Source organism: Astatotilapia calliptera, chromosome 20 (genome assembly GCF_964374335.1).
Source record: "Astatotilapia calliptera chromosome 20, fAstCal68.1, whole genome shotgun sequence".
Classification (NCBI taxonomy): domain Eukaryota; kingdom Metazoa; phylum Chordata; class Actinopteri; order Cichliformes; family Cichlidae; genus Astatotilapia; species Astatotilapia calliptera.
This window is the reverse complement of record NC_137441.1, coordinates 10,877,513-10,899,367: the sequence shown is the minus strand read 5'-3', so window position 1 is coordinate 10,899,367 and position 21,855 is coordinate 10,877,513. Positions and strand designations below refer to the sequence as shown.

General features: G+C 37.4%; 1 protein-coding gene across 3 annotated transcripts in view; it reads left to right on the top strand.

Annotated features, from left to right (window-relative positions):
* Positions 1–21,855, top strand: part of LOC145422887 (metabotropic glutamate receptor 4-like) — a 200,984-nt gene that overhangs the window by 115,421 nt on the left and 63,708 nt on the right. For all 3 annotated transcript variants that reach the window (XM_080294803.1, XM_080294802.1, XM_080294804.1), the window contains one exon: positions 17,684–17,900. In XM_080294803.1, the coding sequence (XP_080150929.1) occupies positions 17,684–17,900 (217 nt within the window). The remainder of the gene's footprint in view (positions 1–17,683; positions 17,901–21,855) is intronic.

The following is a 21,855-nucleotide window of genomic DNA, read 5'->3' as shown; positions in this document are numbered from 1 at the left end:
AACAGCAATTTAAATTAAGGTTGTTTTTGTTGTTGTTTTTTAGCAAACTAAAAGTAGGCACATACTTCATGTCTGAGTTAAAACATTTAAAGATGTGACACGGGATTCTTAAAAAAAACTAAAAAAAACCAAGTCTCCAGTGGCCCTAAGAGATGAGCCCAAGCCTAATAACTGAATCAGTCCACTGCACTTTAGGAGTGGGCCGATTCACTTTGCTTGTGTCTATGATATAATCATCTCAGGCACAAAGCTCTGGCTTTGAGCACAGACGCCCCATCCACCTGCCTTCTGTTTGAAGACAAACGGAAGACAGGTGGGACAGCCAATCACAATACAACTATGTTAAAGAGAAGACGAAGGGGCTAAAATGTCTTGTTTCAGACATAGGGCGACTGCCAGGCAGTGGGATTAGAGTGTGAATTAAATATAGCAGCCACACTGAATGTGGTCCAGAAGTCCATGAGAAGATGAAGATAAAGATAAAGAGAAGAAGATCTCGAAAAGTAGATCAGCCAAATTTTAATCAGGTCAGGTTTATCACTTTTATAGGCCCATTCCCAGAACTTTTTGATTACACCTGTTCGTCCATAACATGACCAAAATGTACACAGGAGGACAGAAAATGGAATTGCTGTGATAAGCATCATTCTTCTGTACAGCTCCATAGAGCATCTCAACATCATTATTTATTTTCAGTTATCCAGTGTAATAGTGCAATACTTCTTCCCCCCCTCACTATTCCTGTGTATACGCTTTGTTTGTTTACTTTTCCAGCTTCCATCAGTTTACTGTCTCCTGGGCAACAGTAACAACATCAATTGCTGGCAATGCAAATATTAAACTTTTCTCTTTGAATTTTTATGACAACACCTTACAGTTACTAGCTTTTACAACCTACATGACTGTAAACACTGACTGAGCCCAACTAGAGATATCAGTTATCATTTGCACTTACAGCCTCCTCGCAGTTGTTAAATGTGTGCCTGGCTTAAACAGGTCTGAGACAATACACACCTGCTTCAGCCTAAAATCTCTTTTTCCACTCATGTTAGGTCATCTAGAATCAGTCAGTCACACAGATATATCACAGAGACTTTCCATCATACCACTGCTCTATTTATAAGCCTCCCCATACACCAATCCTACTCTCCAGGGAGGTCATTAATTTGCCTCTCTGTCAGTGGTATGCCCCACAAAAAGTCCATCAAAACTTGCTGGCTGCTTATCTTTATGGCTACATTTGCTACATTAGAAATTATAGCCGCATGGATTCTCATTAGAAAGAGGTCGTTTAATTACAGTGTCCTGACAAATTTAAGAAGCACATGAGACAGATGACCCTTTTATTTTTCTCTTATGTTTCAGTTTCAGACAAAATTTAATTACACTCAACATTGTTCACACTCATAGCATTTTAAATCTGACAGCTCTGAAAAATAGGGCAAAGCTACCTTATCTTGGGGGAATAGCTCACTGTCGTGCATTACCTCCCACAGACAATCTACTTAGTGTTGCCACTCCACATTGTTAATACTCCATTAATATCTGTCTTCATTACTGCGCTTTGTTTCAAGAGTGCCAGATCTCTGGAGTGGAGATAAAGTGGTCAGTACTGTTTCTCTGATGACTTTAGGACACGCTGTCCGTGACTATTTACTCCCTGCTCCTGTCTCAGCATTGAAACTTTTACAGCACTGACCCCTTGACCTGAATACGCTCATATTGCACTTTGTATTTCAGGCACAGCGCCACGGTGGCCGTGAAAGGTGTTTAATGAACTGTCTTGTAAGAAGACAGTTGTGCTTGCCCATCAGCACTTATCCATCCTCCCAGTTTCTGCATCACTTTCTTATTTACAGCCATATCTCAGCTGGCTTTTGCTGAGCTAAGGCATTTCTCCTGAATTGAAAAGCCTCAGAGGTGTGAATAGTTTATCTGTATAAAGATATATCATTTGCTGATATTTGCATGCTATGGAGTGTCTGAAGAGCACAAAAATATTTCACCATAAAACAGCAGTAATCCCTGATACTCTCAGCCTGCTGATACACTAAATTTGACAGCAAACACAATGAGTCACATCTGAGGTAAAGGAAATGTTTTGTTAGTGTTGAAAGCAAAATTGAACATAATACACTAAAAATATTTTGGTTGCATGAAGTAACTGCATCTGTTGGTCTATAACACAAGGCTTCTTTGTTGAAAACTGCTGGGAGTTAGATTGAATTCAGTGTTGATTTATTCAGTATTGATCAGCCAGCTCTTGAATAGAAACACTAAAACACAGAGAAAAGGTTTCATTTCCGTATTGTTAAATGATTATGCATTACTAATACTCTTTTCCATAGTTGATTAATTATTGTTAGAACCCCACAGAGCTCAGTTCTTACTCTCACTATGAGTCATGGACTGCAATGTATTTTTGTTTCTTATAGAGAACATATATAATAGACACATAGGAATATATGTAAACAAAAAGGTTGATTTACCAAAGGTAAAAGTACACCAAAACTCCTATAAAAATCGAACTCTAAGTTACTAGAGTTTAAAAAATGGAGTAAAATGCAATAAAGGGCAGTGCCCAAGAGTATCAAGCAGCTCAATGTAATATTAATAAGAAATCCCAAGCAATAATATAGGGTCATAGTTTAGGGTTTAGTTGTTGGGATTGAAACACAAGGGACCAGGTAGCTTGCAAACACGAGCTGTAAAAAATTTGCATCATCTCATACGAAATAGTGCTTAAAGACTGTGGCCTTATACCAAGAAGAGTAAAAAGGTATAGAAGTAGATAATGATACCAAATTATACTGACTGAAGCACACTGACTATTACTAATACTAATATCCTGTGAGTTAGAGACAGAAATTGACTGTATGGATAGGTTTTGGTTTTCTTTGCATTGTAAATAGAGGACGTAGAAGATGCACATTTGTCTGTTTTCACACAAAGAGGACTGTAATATTGGGTAATCATGCCATACATAATGTCTCTTAGCAAGCATAAATATCAGTGTCAAAAGTACAAAGTGAACTAATGAACACACAATAAAAACAACAAACTGTTCTGTCCTTGAACACTTTGACTTTGAGATTTTGAGAGTTTATCAGTAATGCATGTACTATCAGTAATGCATGTACAGTTGCTATTAGAGTTTCCCACATACAGGCTACTCAGTTAGGCAACCCAAGTATACCTGGTGACTTGTTTTCTTAATGCCTAGGAAGAAACTTCTTGTACTTGATCAAGCACTTTGAATCACCTTGTTGTTGAATTGTGCTATACAAATAAACTTGCCTTGCCTTGCCTTGATTATAACCTGTGCTTGTTTTAAAAGATGTGTAATTACAGTGTAATAGATGTTACCCTGGAGCAATGTCCAGAGTGACAGCAATTGCAGTATAAATAACAGAATTGCCAGCCTTACTAATATAACTAGTTGTACTAGTAGTTGTAATTGCACTGGCAGTAGTAATTTTAATTAGAAATATCACATCCCAGTAGCACAGCAAGAAAAGGAAGTCTGACTTGACTAAAAAGTCTTTTATTCAAAAGTGACGATGCTTTTAATCATCCTTAAAATGAACTTGGCTAACATTCACCAATCAGAGGAGCAGAAAACATTACCCACCTTCCCTTCTGCCTCCTGGCCTCTGCTCGGATCAACTTTACACACCCATTTCATGTGTTTTGATATTAATTAAAAGCTATTTAAAATTTTCATAACTTTATAAATATATATTAGCCATTACGCTGTTACAAAGCCTTGTGCTCTGGTTCTGGGCTGTTTCTTAAACATACATGTATTCAAGAAAAGATTTAAAAAAAAACCAATTTGTCATAGGATTACATTCAATGAATACAAATTCTCTCTTTTCAGTTACCTCAAAGCACTTCATATTGTCAGGTAAAGACCCTACAATAAACAGCAGTGTAAGATTATTTGGGGGCTAAACCAAAATTATGAATGGGGCTATACTGTCCAGAAATGTACACTTATTCAGTGCAGTAGGCAGGAATAAATAGCTTCTCTTGAACAAACTCCTTAATTACCAACGTTAAGGGTTACCGGAGTGCAAAACAAGCACACTTAAAGGTTAAAGGAGCAAGAAGTTGTCAACTAGTAAGTTTTTACATATTAATGGGATGAAATTAGATCAAAACTGTGTTCTTTGCTCTCTTTCAGATCTACACATGGCACCATAAGGCATGTAGTAATCAACCTTTTCAGATATCAGCACATGAAAGAGAGTGCATTGCTTCACCTCATCTGTCACACTCAACCTTAGTACTCTCTGTCATGGTCTCTACTAGTAAGCAAGAAATGACAGAAATATCTAATATGTCACTTCCGTGCTGGTTTTCCGCTGATGGGAATAATTAAGTCAGCGCCCTATCTCCTATCTTCTTCTTTTTTCCCCCTCAATTTTCGCAGGTGTTCCACTGGGCTTTTAATTTCCCTGCCTGATACTGTTTTACTTAGAGATGCTTGAACTTTGCTAGGTTGGCTTGCTGTTTGATAGAAGCGAGCTCCAATTTCTGCTCTTCACATCAACACCGCTTGTTTACCTTGTTCACTCGGGACAACTCTTTATGTTACACACTGGCTTCAATTTTGCTTGGCTTTTTATTTTGACTTTGAGAGCAAAACAACTGGGCACCAGCGGTCTCTCTGACCTCTATTCATCTCTAGTCCTCCTTCTGAAATAAGCCCTTTTATCCCCACTAGATTCCTTATTCCTCAATGGAAATGCTTCACTGACACATTTTATTACATGTTTACCCAGTTTCAAGGGTGATAAATTTGGCTGACTAAAGCATGCTGAATAAACAGAATATGCTTGCAGAGAAAGACCATTTCAGTATTCATATTTTCTGACCATTAGCAAGGAACGTGAAACTCAGTAATTGGCCAGCTGGGAAGTGTCAAGATGGAGCTTAAATTTGCAAATAGTCCCAAATCTACTGTATTTGTACTATTTGTATGAAATTTTAATATTGCTTGCATGTACATATGAGTAATACCTGCTCAGATACCTTGTTGTACTTTGTTGTTTAAGAGCATTCCCTGAGGGTGCACTACTGGGAGACACTCCTTATCAATATGATGAGGAAGATGGTTATGAAGAACTTTAGAATGCATTTACAAGTGTGTGATTATACTTAAATTGGATAATCTAAATCAGACCGACTAGCCTGAAAATAAAGCAAAATTACCTTAATATATCAGTACTGAACAATAATAAATAAATAATCACATTAAAAACCCTTAGAAGCAGTCATAATTAATTGATTTTTTATCTTTCATGCTAAAGCTGATAAGTACATCTAGTCTCGCTCAGTTTTCCATTCTGTTTCACTACTTCTCACACAGCTTGATTCTTGAAGCAGAATAACTAGAGGGAAGGGAATGAGAGCAGTGGTGAAAGATTTGGGAAGTACCCTCTGTAAATGGAGCTGATGAGATAATTTTGGGAGTGTCTTCCAGTAGTGCACCCTCAGGGAATGCTTGATTGAATTCCCAATGGCTTTAGATTGAGATGCACATAGGCCATCATAACATAATTTACATCTTAAATAATAAACAGAAATCATAGTTTCTACAAAAAGCTGTTAAATTTTGGTCTTCAAATTATTTGTTTTGAGATAATTGTGAGATGAGATAACTGCATAGGAGTTTCTTTAATTGCAAAAATGTTGCTCTGTTTTTCTGAATTAATGACATAAGTTATAATCCCCAAAGATGCTCTGTTGACTTGAAAGTCTAATTTCATGAGCAATAATGGCCCCACAATTAATGTACATTAGGGAGATGCACTGAGAGATACCGGCATCTTTAACTTATACAGATGGTAATGTTTGTCTCCCGGTGTTACAGGATATTCCTTGATCATTGGAACCAGGAGGGTTTCAGGATATATGATGATGCATGTAGAAAAAAAAAGAAAAAAAAAAAAAGACATCAAGAGACAGAGATGCCTGTATCTCTCACTGTTTTAAAAGTAAGCCAAAAGAAAGTTGTATTGACACTGAGCAGGGGGACGTTTTCTCTTAGTTTCCCTGATAATTATCTCATTAATTCAGATTTTTGTTAAATGAAAAGATTTCTCTGAGTTTATTTGTCAAGTGAATGCATTACACATAATGTGGTACTAATTTGCATATATTTTATTTCTACAGCCATGTTGGCAAAAAATACTTTAAGGTAAATGCTAATGAAATGCTAATATGGCATTGCAAAAAATATAAATTCTATAGTTGAACATAAATATTAAATACTATAATTTATGGCAGTTCCTCTATGAATGTCTGCAAAAATGAATAGCAATACATTGCAAATCCAGAGATTTAATCTAGACCAAAGTGACAGACCAAAAGTGCCACAGAGCACAGAGCAATGCTAGGAAAAAATGATAATAGCCTTGGTTTTCTTGTCTGTTATGTATCATGAGTTCTTTCCATCTAGAACCAAAGCCATGGAACTGACAACATACATACAGTGCAGGTTTTTTATTTTCTTTAGAAAACTGAAAAAAGTATATACAGAAGTTACATATTCATTACAATGAACAATCAAACTAGCTTTTTTTTGGTGACTTTTTCTGATTGATCATAATACTTAAAAAATGGCAGCTAATTTTTCAAGTTACTGTTCTTTATTTTATTTTTTTCTCATTTAGTCTTACTTTCTTATAAAGGAATGTAATAAAACATACATTTCATGGTTATCAGGAAAAAGAATTGGTCAAATAAACCGCATTGAAATGAAATACTGTAAATGAATCACGTTTATTTTAAACATGATATTTCCCTTCAGGTTATGGTTTCCTCTCAGGAAAACTAGATTTATTATGAACTCATTATTTTTAGTTAGCTCCATCTTCTTAGTCCGTTATCACCAGTTTTACTGCTAACACTGGTGTCTGTCACATTTGTGCCTCCTGATAATTTTTATGGCTGCTGCCAACAAGAGTTCTGAATACAAAAGCTTTAATGAAGTGTCTTGGGCTGAAATCCGTTTAGGTCATGATTCAGTGATGCAGAAGAATGAATTGGGCATATAATTATACAAAGAAGTTGTGAACTGGCCCAGAGGGACCCCCCCCCCCAAAAAAAACAAAAACAAACAAAACAGACAGTTATTGGCTCTCTCCCTGGCTGTTTCTGGTGTGGCTCCATCACTGGTGTGAAGCATTGCAGTAAATATTGAGTAGAGCTGTCCAATAATGATATTTTTTTTAATGCAGAAACAACAGGCATCACAATACACTGCAGGCCTGTACACCACTGACCTCATGGTCTTTAAGACACTTTTGAGATTGAGCGAGATCAGTGAATAAACTGAATACGATGTGACGTGCAAGACTTATTGTGAACCTTCCCAGAGATATTAAATCCATTTCTATCCCAAGGCACTGCTAAGAATATCCCTTTTTCACTTCACTGATGTCTTCTGCACCAATGCAGTATGTATTAGTTGCCTTAGAAGAGGAGACAGAGGAAAGCACCAGTTCAGGATTGCTGAATACAAAAGGGATATCCATTGTGCTAACTGTGAAGACACCCAGACGTTTCATAATATTACAATTTTTAACATCTGTTCTACATCTTCCAGAGCTCTCATAAAATACTCTGGCTTTTCATAGCTAGGCAATACTTGATGAAGCATCAGTTAGGTATTTTGATCACACATTCATCTTTTTTATGTGGTTGTTAATGCTGGGGTTATCATGCTAATTCATTATAACCCAGGGGAAGATTAGTCAAAACCTGAGCATTATTTGCACTTTATACAACTTCCTTCAATTTTTGTGGTAAACAAGTGCATTGTTGTTTATGCAATGAGTCATTAATCACAAATGTCATTTAGTTCAAATCTCATAACATGATCAACCTTTAGTTGAGCTCATTTGCATGTTTAACGCAAGTAATAATTCAATTTGTAATGAGATAATTAATCACAGTTGCCACTGCTCAAATTAATGATTGCCACTGCTTAACAAATAGAACAAAAGCCATGTGTAGGAACACAGAGTGCCTTTCGAAACAGGGAGTAAACAACAAGTGCTGAGGCCCATCAAATATTTAATTTGGCTGCAAGATTTTTCGTATTGTTTTTGCTAAGGCAAAGTATGAAAAATTAGCTACCTATTTTGACAAAAGGCTGCAAATGGAGTGGAACGGCCCACCTCTGCAAGAATGGGAAATACACTCTTATCTAGTATTGCCTGCCTGCTCTATTTTTTTTTTCAGAGATACAAAGATTTATGCAAACTGTAACAATGCAGAAATAGCCTCTGGCTACTGTTTTGCACTGGGTTTGGTGTGTTTGTGCATCTATGGGTTTTACACCCAAGTGTGTTTGTACGTGTGTGTGTGTGTACGCACATGCACGAGTGAGTGGGTGCTTGCATGTGTGCATGTGAGTTTCGAATTGAATAAACGAACAATGACAAAACGAGTTGTGTAGACTGGTTTGTATATCATGTCAGATCCAGGGCTTTCACCACTGCAAAACCTGTAAATCAGGTCCTGGAACACTAAAATAGAAAGAAATGTTTGGTTCTAAAATGCAAACCAATTAGTGACACTGTTGCTAGTTATGGTGCAAAATAAAGTCGAGCTTAGAAAGTGTCTTGCAATTAATCTATTAAACTAAAAATTAAAAAATTCTAAATTTTGTTGATCTCCATAAAGTATTCAGGTATATAGAAGCCCCCCATATTGCTCCACTCTACTATTTTCAAAAGCTGTTTCCCCATAACAACTTTATGCAACCTTGCACTGTGGAGCAGCCCAGTGTTATTTTTAATTACCTTTGGGTTCTGCAGGAAACAACTAACCTGGCAAAAATTGGAAAGATTTATGCTGTAAGGTTTGGCTCCTTAACATAAAATACTGGCAACTCTAATTCTCAAAAATTAACCTACGAACCAGTTCCTACATTTCTTGGCTATCAGCGACAGCATGGAAAAATTAGTGATAGCCCAGGATGTTATAAAGGCAGTGGAAGTATTCTACACTAACATATGCAGGAATTACTTCCGTACTTGTCTGATGTTTTATTTAAATGTAATTTTCTTTAAAACAACTTCCTTAAATTCAGCATGATTAAATATTGATTAGCTGTCACAGATTCTGCTCATAAGTTTGTGGTCATAATTTCTAGGAGAAATGATAGAGGGCGTCCAGTTTGATGGTCTGATGATCAAACCTTTGATTTTCATGTGGTCCAGGTGGCTTCAAAGAGTAATGACCTCCACCTTGCACTCGAGAGTTTTGCAGCCAAGTGTGGAGTGGCTGGGATGAGAATTGATGCTTCCAAATCCAAGGGCATGGTTTTCAGTCAGAAAAGGCAGTTGCCCACTTCAGATCGCAGATGAGTTGCTGCCTCAAGTTGATGGGTTTAAGTAGTGTTCATGAGAGTGGAATGGGAGATTGACAGATGGATTAGTGCAGCATCTACAGTGATGCAGGTGCTGTGCGGTTCTGTTGTGGTGAACTCATGGCTGAGCACCCAAGTAAAGTTAGCGATTTACTGGCAAATCTATATTCCTATCCTCACCTATAGCCACAAATTATGGGTAGTAACTGAAAAAAGTAACTGATCATTGAACCAAGGAAGGGAAGCAAGTTACTTCTGAAGGTTCTGGAGCCATCATCAAAGACTGGCTAAGGAGCTCATTTATTCAGCAAGTAACATGTAACATCATATGAGACCATTGTTTCATCTGCCTGCATCATGACATTTTTCACCTTCTCAAAAAAAGTGTTCTGGATGTGGTGTTCAGAGCTGCCTACCATCAAAGCCAGAAACTTTGAAATGTTATAGATGACCAAGTTGATCATACAAACAATTGATCTTTAAGGTACACGCTGTTTATGTATCTTTGGTGAACCATACAGACTTGGCGTAGCTTCCCCTGGATATGACCTGTAGTATGAGGTCCAGTCAATAGCATTGTCTTGTTCTAACTGCCTCAGACAATCTTGTTTCAGCGGCTCGTAAGTATTTTTTTCACTGAGCATCGACAAAATTGTCAATTGTCATTGATCAGGTTGTTGATCAATCGTCATTACAATGTATTTATTAACAATCATGAAACTGAGCTCACAGCCCATTATTTGTCAGTGGTGCTAGTTTCAGTCATTATGCAAATGTGCTGTTACTTCTCCCACTGAAAACGTTATGTCGAGATGAACAGAATCAACTTTTTGGGATTTCCTTACCTGGATGACTGAGCATGCATCAAGACACATTATTTTGTGTTTCCACATTATTTAAACTAAGATTGGCTCATTGCTTACAGGTTTTACATGGGCAGCACGTTTCGTCATAAAATATATATGTTGAATATGAAATACTCATAACTTCAATCTCAGTATTATCAGTATTCACCCATGTAATTCACATAAAGCACCTTATCATACGGAAACAATATACATTATACTATTTGAGCCTAGTATATAACAACACGGGTGGTGTTGTATAAATCAATGTAAGGTTAGCAGCAGGTGAGACGGCTTCATTCAAACTTTAAGACAAAAAATCAGAACGTTTTATATAAAGCAATGTGAGTTATCAATGGACTCTTCCTGTGAACTGAAGCTAGGAGCAGTGCCAAAGTATTCTTACACAGCTCTTAATGTCTGTTTTTGCTTCCATCTCCTGAGAGCAATGAGTGCCCTACTGGATAGAAATGTCTGACAGTTTCTGTCTATCTTGAGATTTTCAGTGGTCTGAATCTATAAGGATTTTAGAGTATATTAAAATTACAAATACTGAGATGCTAGCAAGCTAATCTTGCAGGTGTTAGTTGACAATGGCTTTAATTACCTTGCTGCTGATTGGACTTGCCAGTGCCATTTTTTCTTTAACATTCTAGCTGCTCTAAATCCAATTAAAGTTTCTTTTAAGCAGGACTTTTTTTATTATTATTGCATAACACATTTTTTTCCTGTGTATTCATTTTTTTATGACAGAAACACACAAAAAACCCAATTTTTAAAATTTATTTTTAAAAGATAGTGTTTTTATATCTTTTATCCAAGTAAAACTATCACTGAAATTCAAAATCAGACTCACAAGAGCGACCTTGCCAAGAGTGCAGCAGACACTGTGGCAATTATAAAGTGTCGACTGTTGCATAAGTCACAAAGCACTGGACTTGTGGGTCTTGTGGGTGTTGGGTCCACAAGAGGATGGATCTATGTGGTCTGATGAGCTAACGCCTGCCTACCAGGTGTTCACCAACAAGCCTCTGCCCCAGGGTTGGGTCCAGGATGTGGTCCTAGTATCCAGCTCAGCCTAACAATGTGAGGAACTCATTCATCCAGGAAGGACCGAGAGCAGTGCTGTTGCTCCTCTGCATTGAAAGGAGCCAGTTGATAATGTTCAGGCACTTGGCCAAGATGCCTCCTGTGTGCCTCCTAGGTGAGGCATATCAGGCATGTTCAACTGGGATGAGACCTTGAGGCAGATCCAGGACATGCTGGGGGGATTGCTGGCTTGGCATATCCCAGAAGAGCGGGTGGCGGGGGAGAGGGAGGCCAAGTCTGCTTAGACTACATAGAACATAGACCAGGGTAACTGGTTAAAAAAAGATGATGGATGGGTAGACAGATAGTTTCACATCAGCATTTACCTCATTTACATCAGACCCATGCAAGACAAATACAAACACACACAAAAACAACATTCATGTTTGCTCTGACCACTTTGATACGAAACTGCAGACTGACTAAACTGATCCATATCAAAATAAAGCAAAACAGACAGTGGGGATTTTTCTCTAGTTTCTCTCCACTCCTACTGAAACCAAAGCAGTTAATCTGGGGGAAATACTGTTGCCGAGGGTGAAGGGTTACAAAATTTCTTCAGATAATTACCCTCATTGTTAAGATTCTATGTAAAATTGAGTTAGTAAAAGGCAATACAGAGTCCGCTTATATGTTGTTGAGAAAAATACTTGGCAAACTATAAAGAGTAGAAGTGATTAAGCACCTGTAGTATCGGATCTGATTTTGATCCTGGGCACAAGCATCTATGTGGAGCTTGCATTGTTCTCTTTATACTCACTATATTGATCTCAGTAACAATGGGTGGAAAGATCTCAGCGGGCTTTATGACTCAGCAGATTCGTCCAGTAGTTATTCACAGGGTCAAGCCAAGCTTTATAGATAACGTTTTTTTCCCCTGGCAGGAAAGGTGTCTTAATGATAAGAAAAGTAACTGAATATTAGAAAGCATATAAATGTCATTAGCACAGCAATATCTGTCACTAAGCATGACACTACTGCTTAACATACCATTGGCTAAGAATGGAAATCTACTATGACAGGATTTACTGACTGGATGCTTCACCTTGGATGACATCCAGTTTTATGTTCAGCTATTTTTTAATTGAAGACTACAGCTGTATGCCTAAAGGTGCTATGGCTCTCAAGAGCATCTGTGAAACAACACAGTAACTACATTTACAAAACTCTTTATATGCAGGTAGAGTCAAAAGTGTTTTGCAAATTAGAGACAACAGCACAATTTAGGGAATAGCTGGAATATGGAAACTGGAAACTTTAAAATAAAAGCTGTGCCTTTTGAAATACGTTGGTTTCAGCGGTAAGTCACGACCATTACTTCGAGAGGGAAATGTTCTCCCTCTCTGGTTTGCATTTCCCTTTTTCAAGTGTCACTGCGCCTTCCATGTAAATTACAGGTGATCACACCAATCTGCCTCCAACCAAAGCAATCAGAAGGAGGTTTTTGGTACAAAAATTTATGACCAATTTCACCGAGCAACCAGTCATTCTCTAGTTAGGGAATACACTGATTGGTTGGCCATAGTTTTTCCAAAGGGTCTCATGGCCTGTGTGACCGAGGCCTAAAATGAAAATCAGATTATATCAGCTGTAGCTATCTAGCTAGATAGCTGAAGACTTGTCTGAGAATTACATAAAAAGTTTTATGCCATAATAATATATTTTAGACTAATTTTCTAGGTAGACATGAATTACATCAATATATACTCTAAATTCCAGTCATAATTCCCACACATCAAATATATTTGTTCTCAATTAGTGTCCTTTATTTTCTTATTTTAATCAGTACATGTTTTGCTAGTTTATAAGAATTGCCTTGGTTTTGATTACGAAGCTAGTTTCAGCCACTCCCTTGTTCATAAGAGGTCAACACAGCGCATACATAAACATGTACATACATGCATTTTACATACTTATTGCTCTTTCTGACACAAGCTCTAAGGGATTTGTGTCCATTAGCTAATGAACCAAGCATGCTTACATAAGGTTTATCACCTTTTTTGTCATGTTTTATAGTGAAAAAATGTATTTAGTTTTGGAAAAATAAGTCATCATTAAATCTTGCATATTATATCATGAATATAAGTGTTCATTTAATTAATATCTATTGCACCTTTTAAGTAAACATAAACTGTTCATAGGATTCTGGTGACAAGTTAATTAGACGACGGATGTTTTTAGTTGAACTTAGTAGTTAAACCTGCAAATGTATCTGGAACCATTGTTTTTATCTTATTTTTCTCTTCTTGTTTTCTTCGCTTAGTGAAAATACATTTTAATAATACATCAACACCTCGTACACAGTAACACCAATCCTAAATATGGACTCTTCCTGTGAACTGAAACCTTTTTTCTGCTTTCATAGATAAAAAATATACTCCTTTTACATTTTCATAGGAAGTATTTGCAGAAACATTTCCAAAGCCCGACTAAAGCTTTTGATTTTTCTTCCCCAGCAAACACTGTAGATGTATAATATTTCTGTACAGTTCTAATGAGCATCATTACTCCTGCATTGATGCAGTGCCAAATGAGCTCATTGAATTTTTAAAAAGGCACAGTTATTTAAAGCAAGTGATTTGAACATTAAATCTGCATCAAATATCTTCTTGAGACTCACATCACAGCAATTAAACATATTTCCTAAGCCCATTAGAAATTAAATGGATAGTGGTGGGGTAGGGTAGGTGCTGATTAAAAGAGCTCTATAAACTTGGAGAGGAGGGAATAATGTACTGGCATTCCCTATACTGACTGAATCACAAAAAGCTCATCTGAGAGGACAGCAAGTTCAGCCGCTTTCATCTCAGCCTGAACAGATGGTAAGTGTACACAGCATTACTAGAACCAAGTCATTTTTAAACAACCTACTAAGATCTTTATCACTGAATGTGTTTACGAGTGTAGTAATCCATGCTGAATTCATCTGCTCAGAGCAAACCCCTTTCTTATGTCAAAACCCCCATCAAAGCGCCACACATCACGTTTGTATTTTTTCTCCCGGTATCTTTGATTCACTGGAGGTACATCAGGCGGCACCTGTGCCGAAGAATTTAATTTCTTCAGCGGATGCTAAGAAGCGACTCTGTTCTATTAGAGGGAGCACACTGTTCAGGACCATCGCTGTAGTCCAGTGAGCAAGAAATCTTGGCAAGACAAACACGATAAGCTCTGCCTCTCCTGAATCTTGACAGAACGCTGAAATTGTGTGATTGTTACAGGAGTGAAAATCCCTCAGGTGAAAAATACAACAGCGTAGCTTCACAGCACCTCACACTTATTTGGCAGATATGAGTCTGGACATGTCACAACAGCACTGCAATACATGGGAACAGCAAAATTAAAAGACCTTCTTTGAAATCCAATTTTCATATACTATTCATAAGATCCATATATGTTATTGTTTTCTGCTATAAGACTTCCTCAGTTCAGCAAATTAGCTTCAAAATTGGCATTTTATCTTTAGAAAATTAGCTTTTTATGTCAGCTTCTTCTAAGAAGACTGAACATCAGTTGGAAAATACAGTAACAGCATAAGCATAAATAGCAGGTACGGCCATAAATGTCAGCAGGAGATGGTTGATTAGATGCAATCTGAGTTTTAAATGAAACATCTGGAAAACGAGCTTAAAAGAGACAGGATACTATAAGGCAGATGCCAGAGGCAGTATGATACATGTGTTATCACCTCATATTTTATTCTGGAAGGACATACTGTGTTAGGAAAATTATTAAGATATAACATCTATCACTCTGACACATGACTCGGGGAGCAAATTTGGGGTGTGAATGGCTAAAAAGCTCATTTTCGCTGTATGTTAGAGCACTAAAATAATCTAAAACAAGGCATCATTAACACCTTCCAAACACCTTTGTACAACACTTAACTTTCATCCTGCTGAATCTCGCCTGTCGTCTCATGACGTCAAAAGAGTGAGAGACAAAAAAAATATGATTCACACGATTAATTTTTCCAAGAGGGAGAGAGAAACAAAGGTGGAAAAAAAGAGAAGAGAACAGACTTAGTGGTTAAAAGTACACTGACCTGCTTATGTTACAGCAACAAAGTGCTGCCAGTCTGCAGGGTGCAGACTCAATAGCCAAATATTACAACAGGGCAGAAACACATGTAAGTCGCATGTTAGTCTCTAACATTTATTCAGTGATCAGAGCTTGTGAGGCAGGGCAGTTTCTACAAGCAATACTAACTTGACACAAGACAAGTGACATAGAAATGCTCTGAAGACAAGACACAGTGTGATAACATGCAACACACACAGACAGTCCATTATAAACCAACACAGACTTCCCTTTTCTGCATGTTCTCCTCTTTGAAGAAAATCAACTTAACAAGGCTGTATTGAGTGGCTCGCTTGCTGCATCACAATTCACTTCCTAAAGCCAGGTCTGCACAGAATACAGTCTTAAGTACAGATTTAAGGCACCTCTCGTTCCAGTTTTACCAACAAAAAACAAACGAACAAAAGTAAAGTCATTGTGGAGTAAAATGAGTTGCAAGGAGCTGTAGGTCACGGGCACAGATTGAACAGCTGTACTCCTAGCACAGGCTGCAGCTACAAGCAGGGCGCACAGTGGAAGCAGAATCAGTGCAACGCTGCAGCTGACCACATCAAAGGCCTCAGCTGTGGGAAGTAAGGGAGAGAGGAAGGGACAGTATGACTCCCACAGCAGTCTTACTCCAGTTTGTGGAGCAAATATTGGTAAAACAGGACTTTCAGCTGGTAACGTTTACTTTCATGTAGCACTGTCAGAACACAAGCGCATCAGAACATAACTATCCACCTATAGTCCTACTTCTTAACATAAACAATTTTTTAAAAAGCTATCTTATCATTAAGTTAAAGCAGTAACTAATTTATGTTCTTAAATATTACATGGTTTTAAGTGGTTGGTGTCAGGTTATCCCTCCATCTGTGCATCCTTTCATGTCATTAGGAATGCTCAAGAGTGTCATGATTTGTTAGACTCCCCAGAGCTACGCTGAGGTCCCATGGCACCCCAGCATAGCATTCAAACAGTATTTGGAAAGAATGACATTTTATTCAGGTGTCAGTCAAATTCAGATATTTTTACCTCCTAACTTGTCACTGAAAATGAATGTTTTTTGCAGTTAATCTTTATTACAATAGAAATGTATTCACTTATTATAATTATAAAATTATGCAATATCGCATTGATTTGTCAACATTAGGATCTTTTGGTTGTGTACTATTTTATTATCTTGACATTTTGTGTGGGGTTTTTATGTAAAATACTTCCTGTATTACGACTACTTAAATAGGCAGAGCTGACCTTAGGACATGCGCTCTACTTTGGCACTGGATGTAGGAAAATGTAATTAAACACTGTTTTGGCCTTCAGCAAATGTAATGATGCTTTTTGCATCTACAAGCCGATTCGATCACAATGAGGGAAAAATGGAGCAACATTAAAAGAGTGTCCATATTTGAAATGGACCCACATTACTGAATGCCATAAAATCTGGTCAGTTAACTTTCAAACTGTGCAGCACAGATCCTATAAGAAGATCACACAAGCTATGACAGCCACAAATCTGAAATAACTTGAGCAAGCAAAAGTTGAGACGAAGAGTTTTCTGCTAGAGGCGGCAAAAACACTTGTGTAGTGCAACTAAGAACAAAGATACATTTCGGAAGAGACGCATGTAGAGACTCTGAAAATTGCACTTGCCAGTATAAGCTCTTATTATGTGTCCTGGATGTTTTAAAGGATATTTATTAAAGAACATAATCATTTCTTTTAATAACTATCTCAAGATAAACCAAAGCTGTTTCCATCACAATAATGAACTTGACTTCCTTTTGATTATCTTCCCTCTACTGAGCTACACCCACACCTCGTTTTCTACTTGTAAACTATACTAGGAAACAATATGGTAATCATTACTAAGAAACAATAATATCTTTATGGAAACTGACAAGAACATGGGGTATTATTTCAGCTCTGGAGACAACACCTTTGCTTTTGTGCTTATATGTTTTTCAACACCAAAATAAATCTTGCTGTGAAGTCATGAAGAGATTAGTGTTGCTTGACTGGTGTGGAAAATAATTTTCAGAAAGTATTGTAGCTAAGCCTGTGATCATCAGGACTATTTAAAGCAACAGTGTGCGAACTGCCGAGGGAGAATAATCTACAATGAGTACATGAGAGATATCAGCAGCTGTTAGGTGTCATATTATTCAGCAGTTTGTTTTTTTGTACACAAAACTGTGTGGAAGCTTTTTGCTGTATATATAATTAATTTGCACAAAGTATATTATTTATATATTTCATCATGCATAACCATCACATTTCTTGATCTTCTCTTCCTCTCTCGCAGATCCCTCAGGTGAGCTACGCTTCTACAGCTCCAGAGCTGAGTGACAACACCCGCTACGACTTCTTTTCCCGTGTGGTGCCTCCAGACACATACCAGGCACAGGCGATGGTGGACATTGTCAAAGCTATGAACTGGAACTATGTCTCTACTGTCGCTTCAGAGGGAAACTATGGAGAAAGCGGGGTTGATGCATTTATTCAGAAGTCCCGAGAGGACGGTAAGTCCTTCTTCAAACATTTCCACAAGCATCCCCAGGTATTTAAAATTATGTTAAAGTGGTTCTCGTTTTTGAATCTCATTTTGTCAACCACCAAAAGTGTTTCCGTTTGAGTGAGAAAGAAATTCAGCCTCTGAAGTCTGAAATTGTAAACAGTATGATATTTAAAACTTTTTAAAAAACTGCTGACTTTAAAGATTGACTTTAAACATGATCATTTTCACACAGAAGCTGGTTTTGTTGCTGTTGCATTATTCTTTGTGTTGCGTGCTATTGAGAGATGTTCATAAAACAGGGTGAGGTTTGAACTGGTTATTTCGATTTCTTAAACTGAATTAATTGCTGTCAAAATGATCTGAAAATAGTTCTCAGACAGGATCAAGAGTCTGGCTTCAATTTTCTTGTTCTGGCTTTACCACTAACTAGCTGATTATCTTAAGCAGAGATGGCTAATGGCTAATGCTGTAAATTTGAACCATTTCAGTGAAATCTGCGTTTGCAACTGTTATCTCCATGGAATAATATGAGCTACACAGGTGTGCAGTCAGAGCACTGAGGGAATTAATTTTGATTATCAAATTCTGAGAAGGCTCAACAGAGTGGCAGTGAACCTGCAGAGCTAGCCTGAGGCATCATAAGGAGATAGCACTGCACAGTGCTGGGAATACAGTCAGTTTGGTGCAGCAAGCTGCCGGTACACAGTCAGCCTGACCCCTGAACTTCTTCTGTAGCAGAATGTAATCACTACAGACATGTCCAGTACTCTCTGTGCCACTGCGTCCATTCAGTTTCTGCCAGATTCAAGCTGCTGCCTATCATCAGTCTTCCTGGAAAGGCACCGACAGCAGAGCCCCCTGTGTGTCCGGCTCAGCTACCTCTTTGAACAGTCCACACAAAGGGGGAATCAAAGCCCCACAGGGAGATTTAAACTTTTCCTCTTCTTTTTTGGAAAATAATGTTTTTTCCCCACATACTTTAAATTATGTGTTTAATACTACTTAATACTGACCTTGCACATACACTGTATCAGCTTAAAAAAACATATTACATCTTTTAAAATCCCAGACTACACATAAAAAGAGGCAATGAGTTCTGAAGTCATGCCAAGAGTGGAATCATGCTCTAAATGAATGGAAAACGAATCTCAGAGAAATGTTCTTGCACATGATAATATGTTGAGCACAAGCTGGTGTAAATGATTAGCTTCAATGTGTTAACTTAAAATAGGTTTTTCCTATATTAGAAAAACCTATTTTATAAATCTTTGGGATTCTGAGTTTATGATATGAAACATAATGAATAAAACCTGTAATTTATGTCATGTGAAATGAAATTTTGAATATACTAACATATACTTGATAATATACTGAAAGAATCTTAAGTAATCCATGATCTATATTAATCTACATAATCAAAATGATAGCCTTCTGAAATCTTATTTTTTGGGGTTTTTTTTTTTTTTTACACCATCTTGGTTTAACTGAAACACTTTTTATTAACAGCTGTCATATGAAAAACAATATAAACAGTCTTGAGGCTACTTTGCACTGTCTTGAGGAATCCATTTCCACTGTTGCCACATCTTCAGTGCTCAAGTGTAATCTTGTTTTGCATCATTCCCGAAGCACATTAACAAGTCTTTTAGGAATATTGGTACTTCAGCTGGAACCTGAACCACATGGTATGGGCAAGCATTCTGTTTCTCAGAGGGAACAGACAGGTTTATCAGCTAACAGCCTATCAGAACTGTCATTCTGCTGCTTCAGATTTCAATCTATATCTTTTAACTTTCATCGGTAGAATTGCTCTCAATCACTCTTTGTCGTAAAAACAGTTCAAACACTGAGACAACTGGCTCATTTATCAAATACACTACAATGATAGAAGACAGGCTATCACAGTGGAACAGACAATAGTCTAGAGCAATGATTGTTTTAAACAACTGTAATAACTGATAACAACTGATAATTTGTGAACAGACATTACCTGAACTGGTAAAATGCTATTATATCAACATTTTTTTTAGGCCTAAAGATTAACTAACCTGTTCCAAGTTGGTTATATTCAAGTTGCGTTCAACTATCATTGTTCTATATATCCATGTATATGCACTGATGTAGATCTACAGTACCACTTGTGTTTAAAAAAAGAAGCGTTTATTCTTATATAAATGTGAATTCTTTGATTCCTAGTCTTGTGTACTTTGACGTCACATATACACATATATATGCATGTATTATACTCACACACACACACACACACACACACACACATATGTATATATATATATATATGTATATGTATGAAAAGTCCTGTCAAGTCAGCCCATCTATATGCTTTAAATTGGACTGGAGCAAAACTTTTACATGTCGGCTTTTAAAGAATTGTTGAATCCAATCCTTTGGTCCAGTTCAGGTCTTTGAGTGATTATGTGAGCGAGACAGACAGAGGAGAAGCAGACAGCTCTGTCAAAAATCAAATCCACAGGTATTTGGTTGCTAAATGGGTTCTGCAGTTGTCTGCTCACATAATAAAACAGCCAGATCACAACTGGCCAAATGTTCTGTCTCATTAAACAGCCAAAGGCCATACTGAGCAACAGTCTCCCCTGCCTAATGTCACCGTGGCCCTTTGCTGTGCTGTTTTGTGTGGAGAAAATCAGCTTTTTTCTCTAACATTTTCCATGCTGAAGGAGGTTAAAAATAAAGTGTAGTCCTATTGAATAAAAATGAAAATATTTTTTTATTAGGCTTACACAATCACTGGATTCATAAAACTTCAATTACTAGAATTAGTTGTTTATTCTGTTAAAACAACAAAACCATCAGGTTTCATACATAAAATCTGAGTAGAATTGAAACTTATGCCCAGTACTACTTTTTCATTGAGAATATTGCTAATTATGATGTTGATGAGAATCAGGCAGTTGTGTTGACCCTCAAGCTGTATGATGTTAAGGTCCTCTTGTCAACACGCTCCAGATGTTTCTGTGGTGTGGTTCAGACAGTTATATCTCTACTGAGTCCCGAGCAAGTTTCAGCCTCATAAATGGATATTTATAATTTTTCTAGCAGTACCCTGCTGTTTTATGATTCTGTTTAAGACTAGCTGGAGGACAACTGTAAAAAGTGCCACCATAATGCGACAAAAAGTAGTCCGGCCATTTATATATCTGCAGAGCTTTACTGTATCTTTGTTTGCTTCCAAGCAAAATAGAAGTGAACGAATGCATTGCTGTTTGGTATTCAAAGGAGTGTAAGTCCTGGGATTACTTGTGTGTGTGTGTGTGTGCGCGCGTGTGTGTTGGATGATTTGGTAGAGCTGGAAGCAGCGGCACAGGTGCTAAAGTGTTGTGTTAGATGTTTGATAACACAAGGTCCTACTGTGAAATAATCTGGTATCATTGATCCAAGCTCACTGAACTTTCAAGAGGAAACTGAATTAAACTGATTTCACACAGCATTTGATCAGACTGGCTGGACTTATCAGAAAGGAAATAACCTTTACTGTTTCTGTGAAAGCAAGCATGAACTACAAGCGGGTGAGCACAACTAAGAGATCCTCAAGAATGGGCATGCATTTCACCTAACCTTGGCCTTCTTTGTACAGTAAGATGAGAACTGAGTTGAGATGGGTTGAAATGCTTCTTGTGGTTCCAATAGCAGAGCGGTTAGGGTATATACCACATGTGTGCATATCCCTTTATTGATGTAACCACTGATCAAATATCTCCCTGGGGTCATTTGCTGTGTGTTATCCTGCTGGTCTACCTCCCTCATTTCCTGTCACTATGCCACTAACAAAATAAAGGCCAAATTCTAAAAGGTGCCTTAAAAACAGCTTCAAATGACAGCATCGTTTTAGTATTACTAGGCAAAATTTACAACTGAATCGAACAAAATTCAATTTCACAACGAACTTCAAACTGACTGTTCAGTTTCACATGAAATATCTA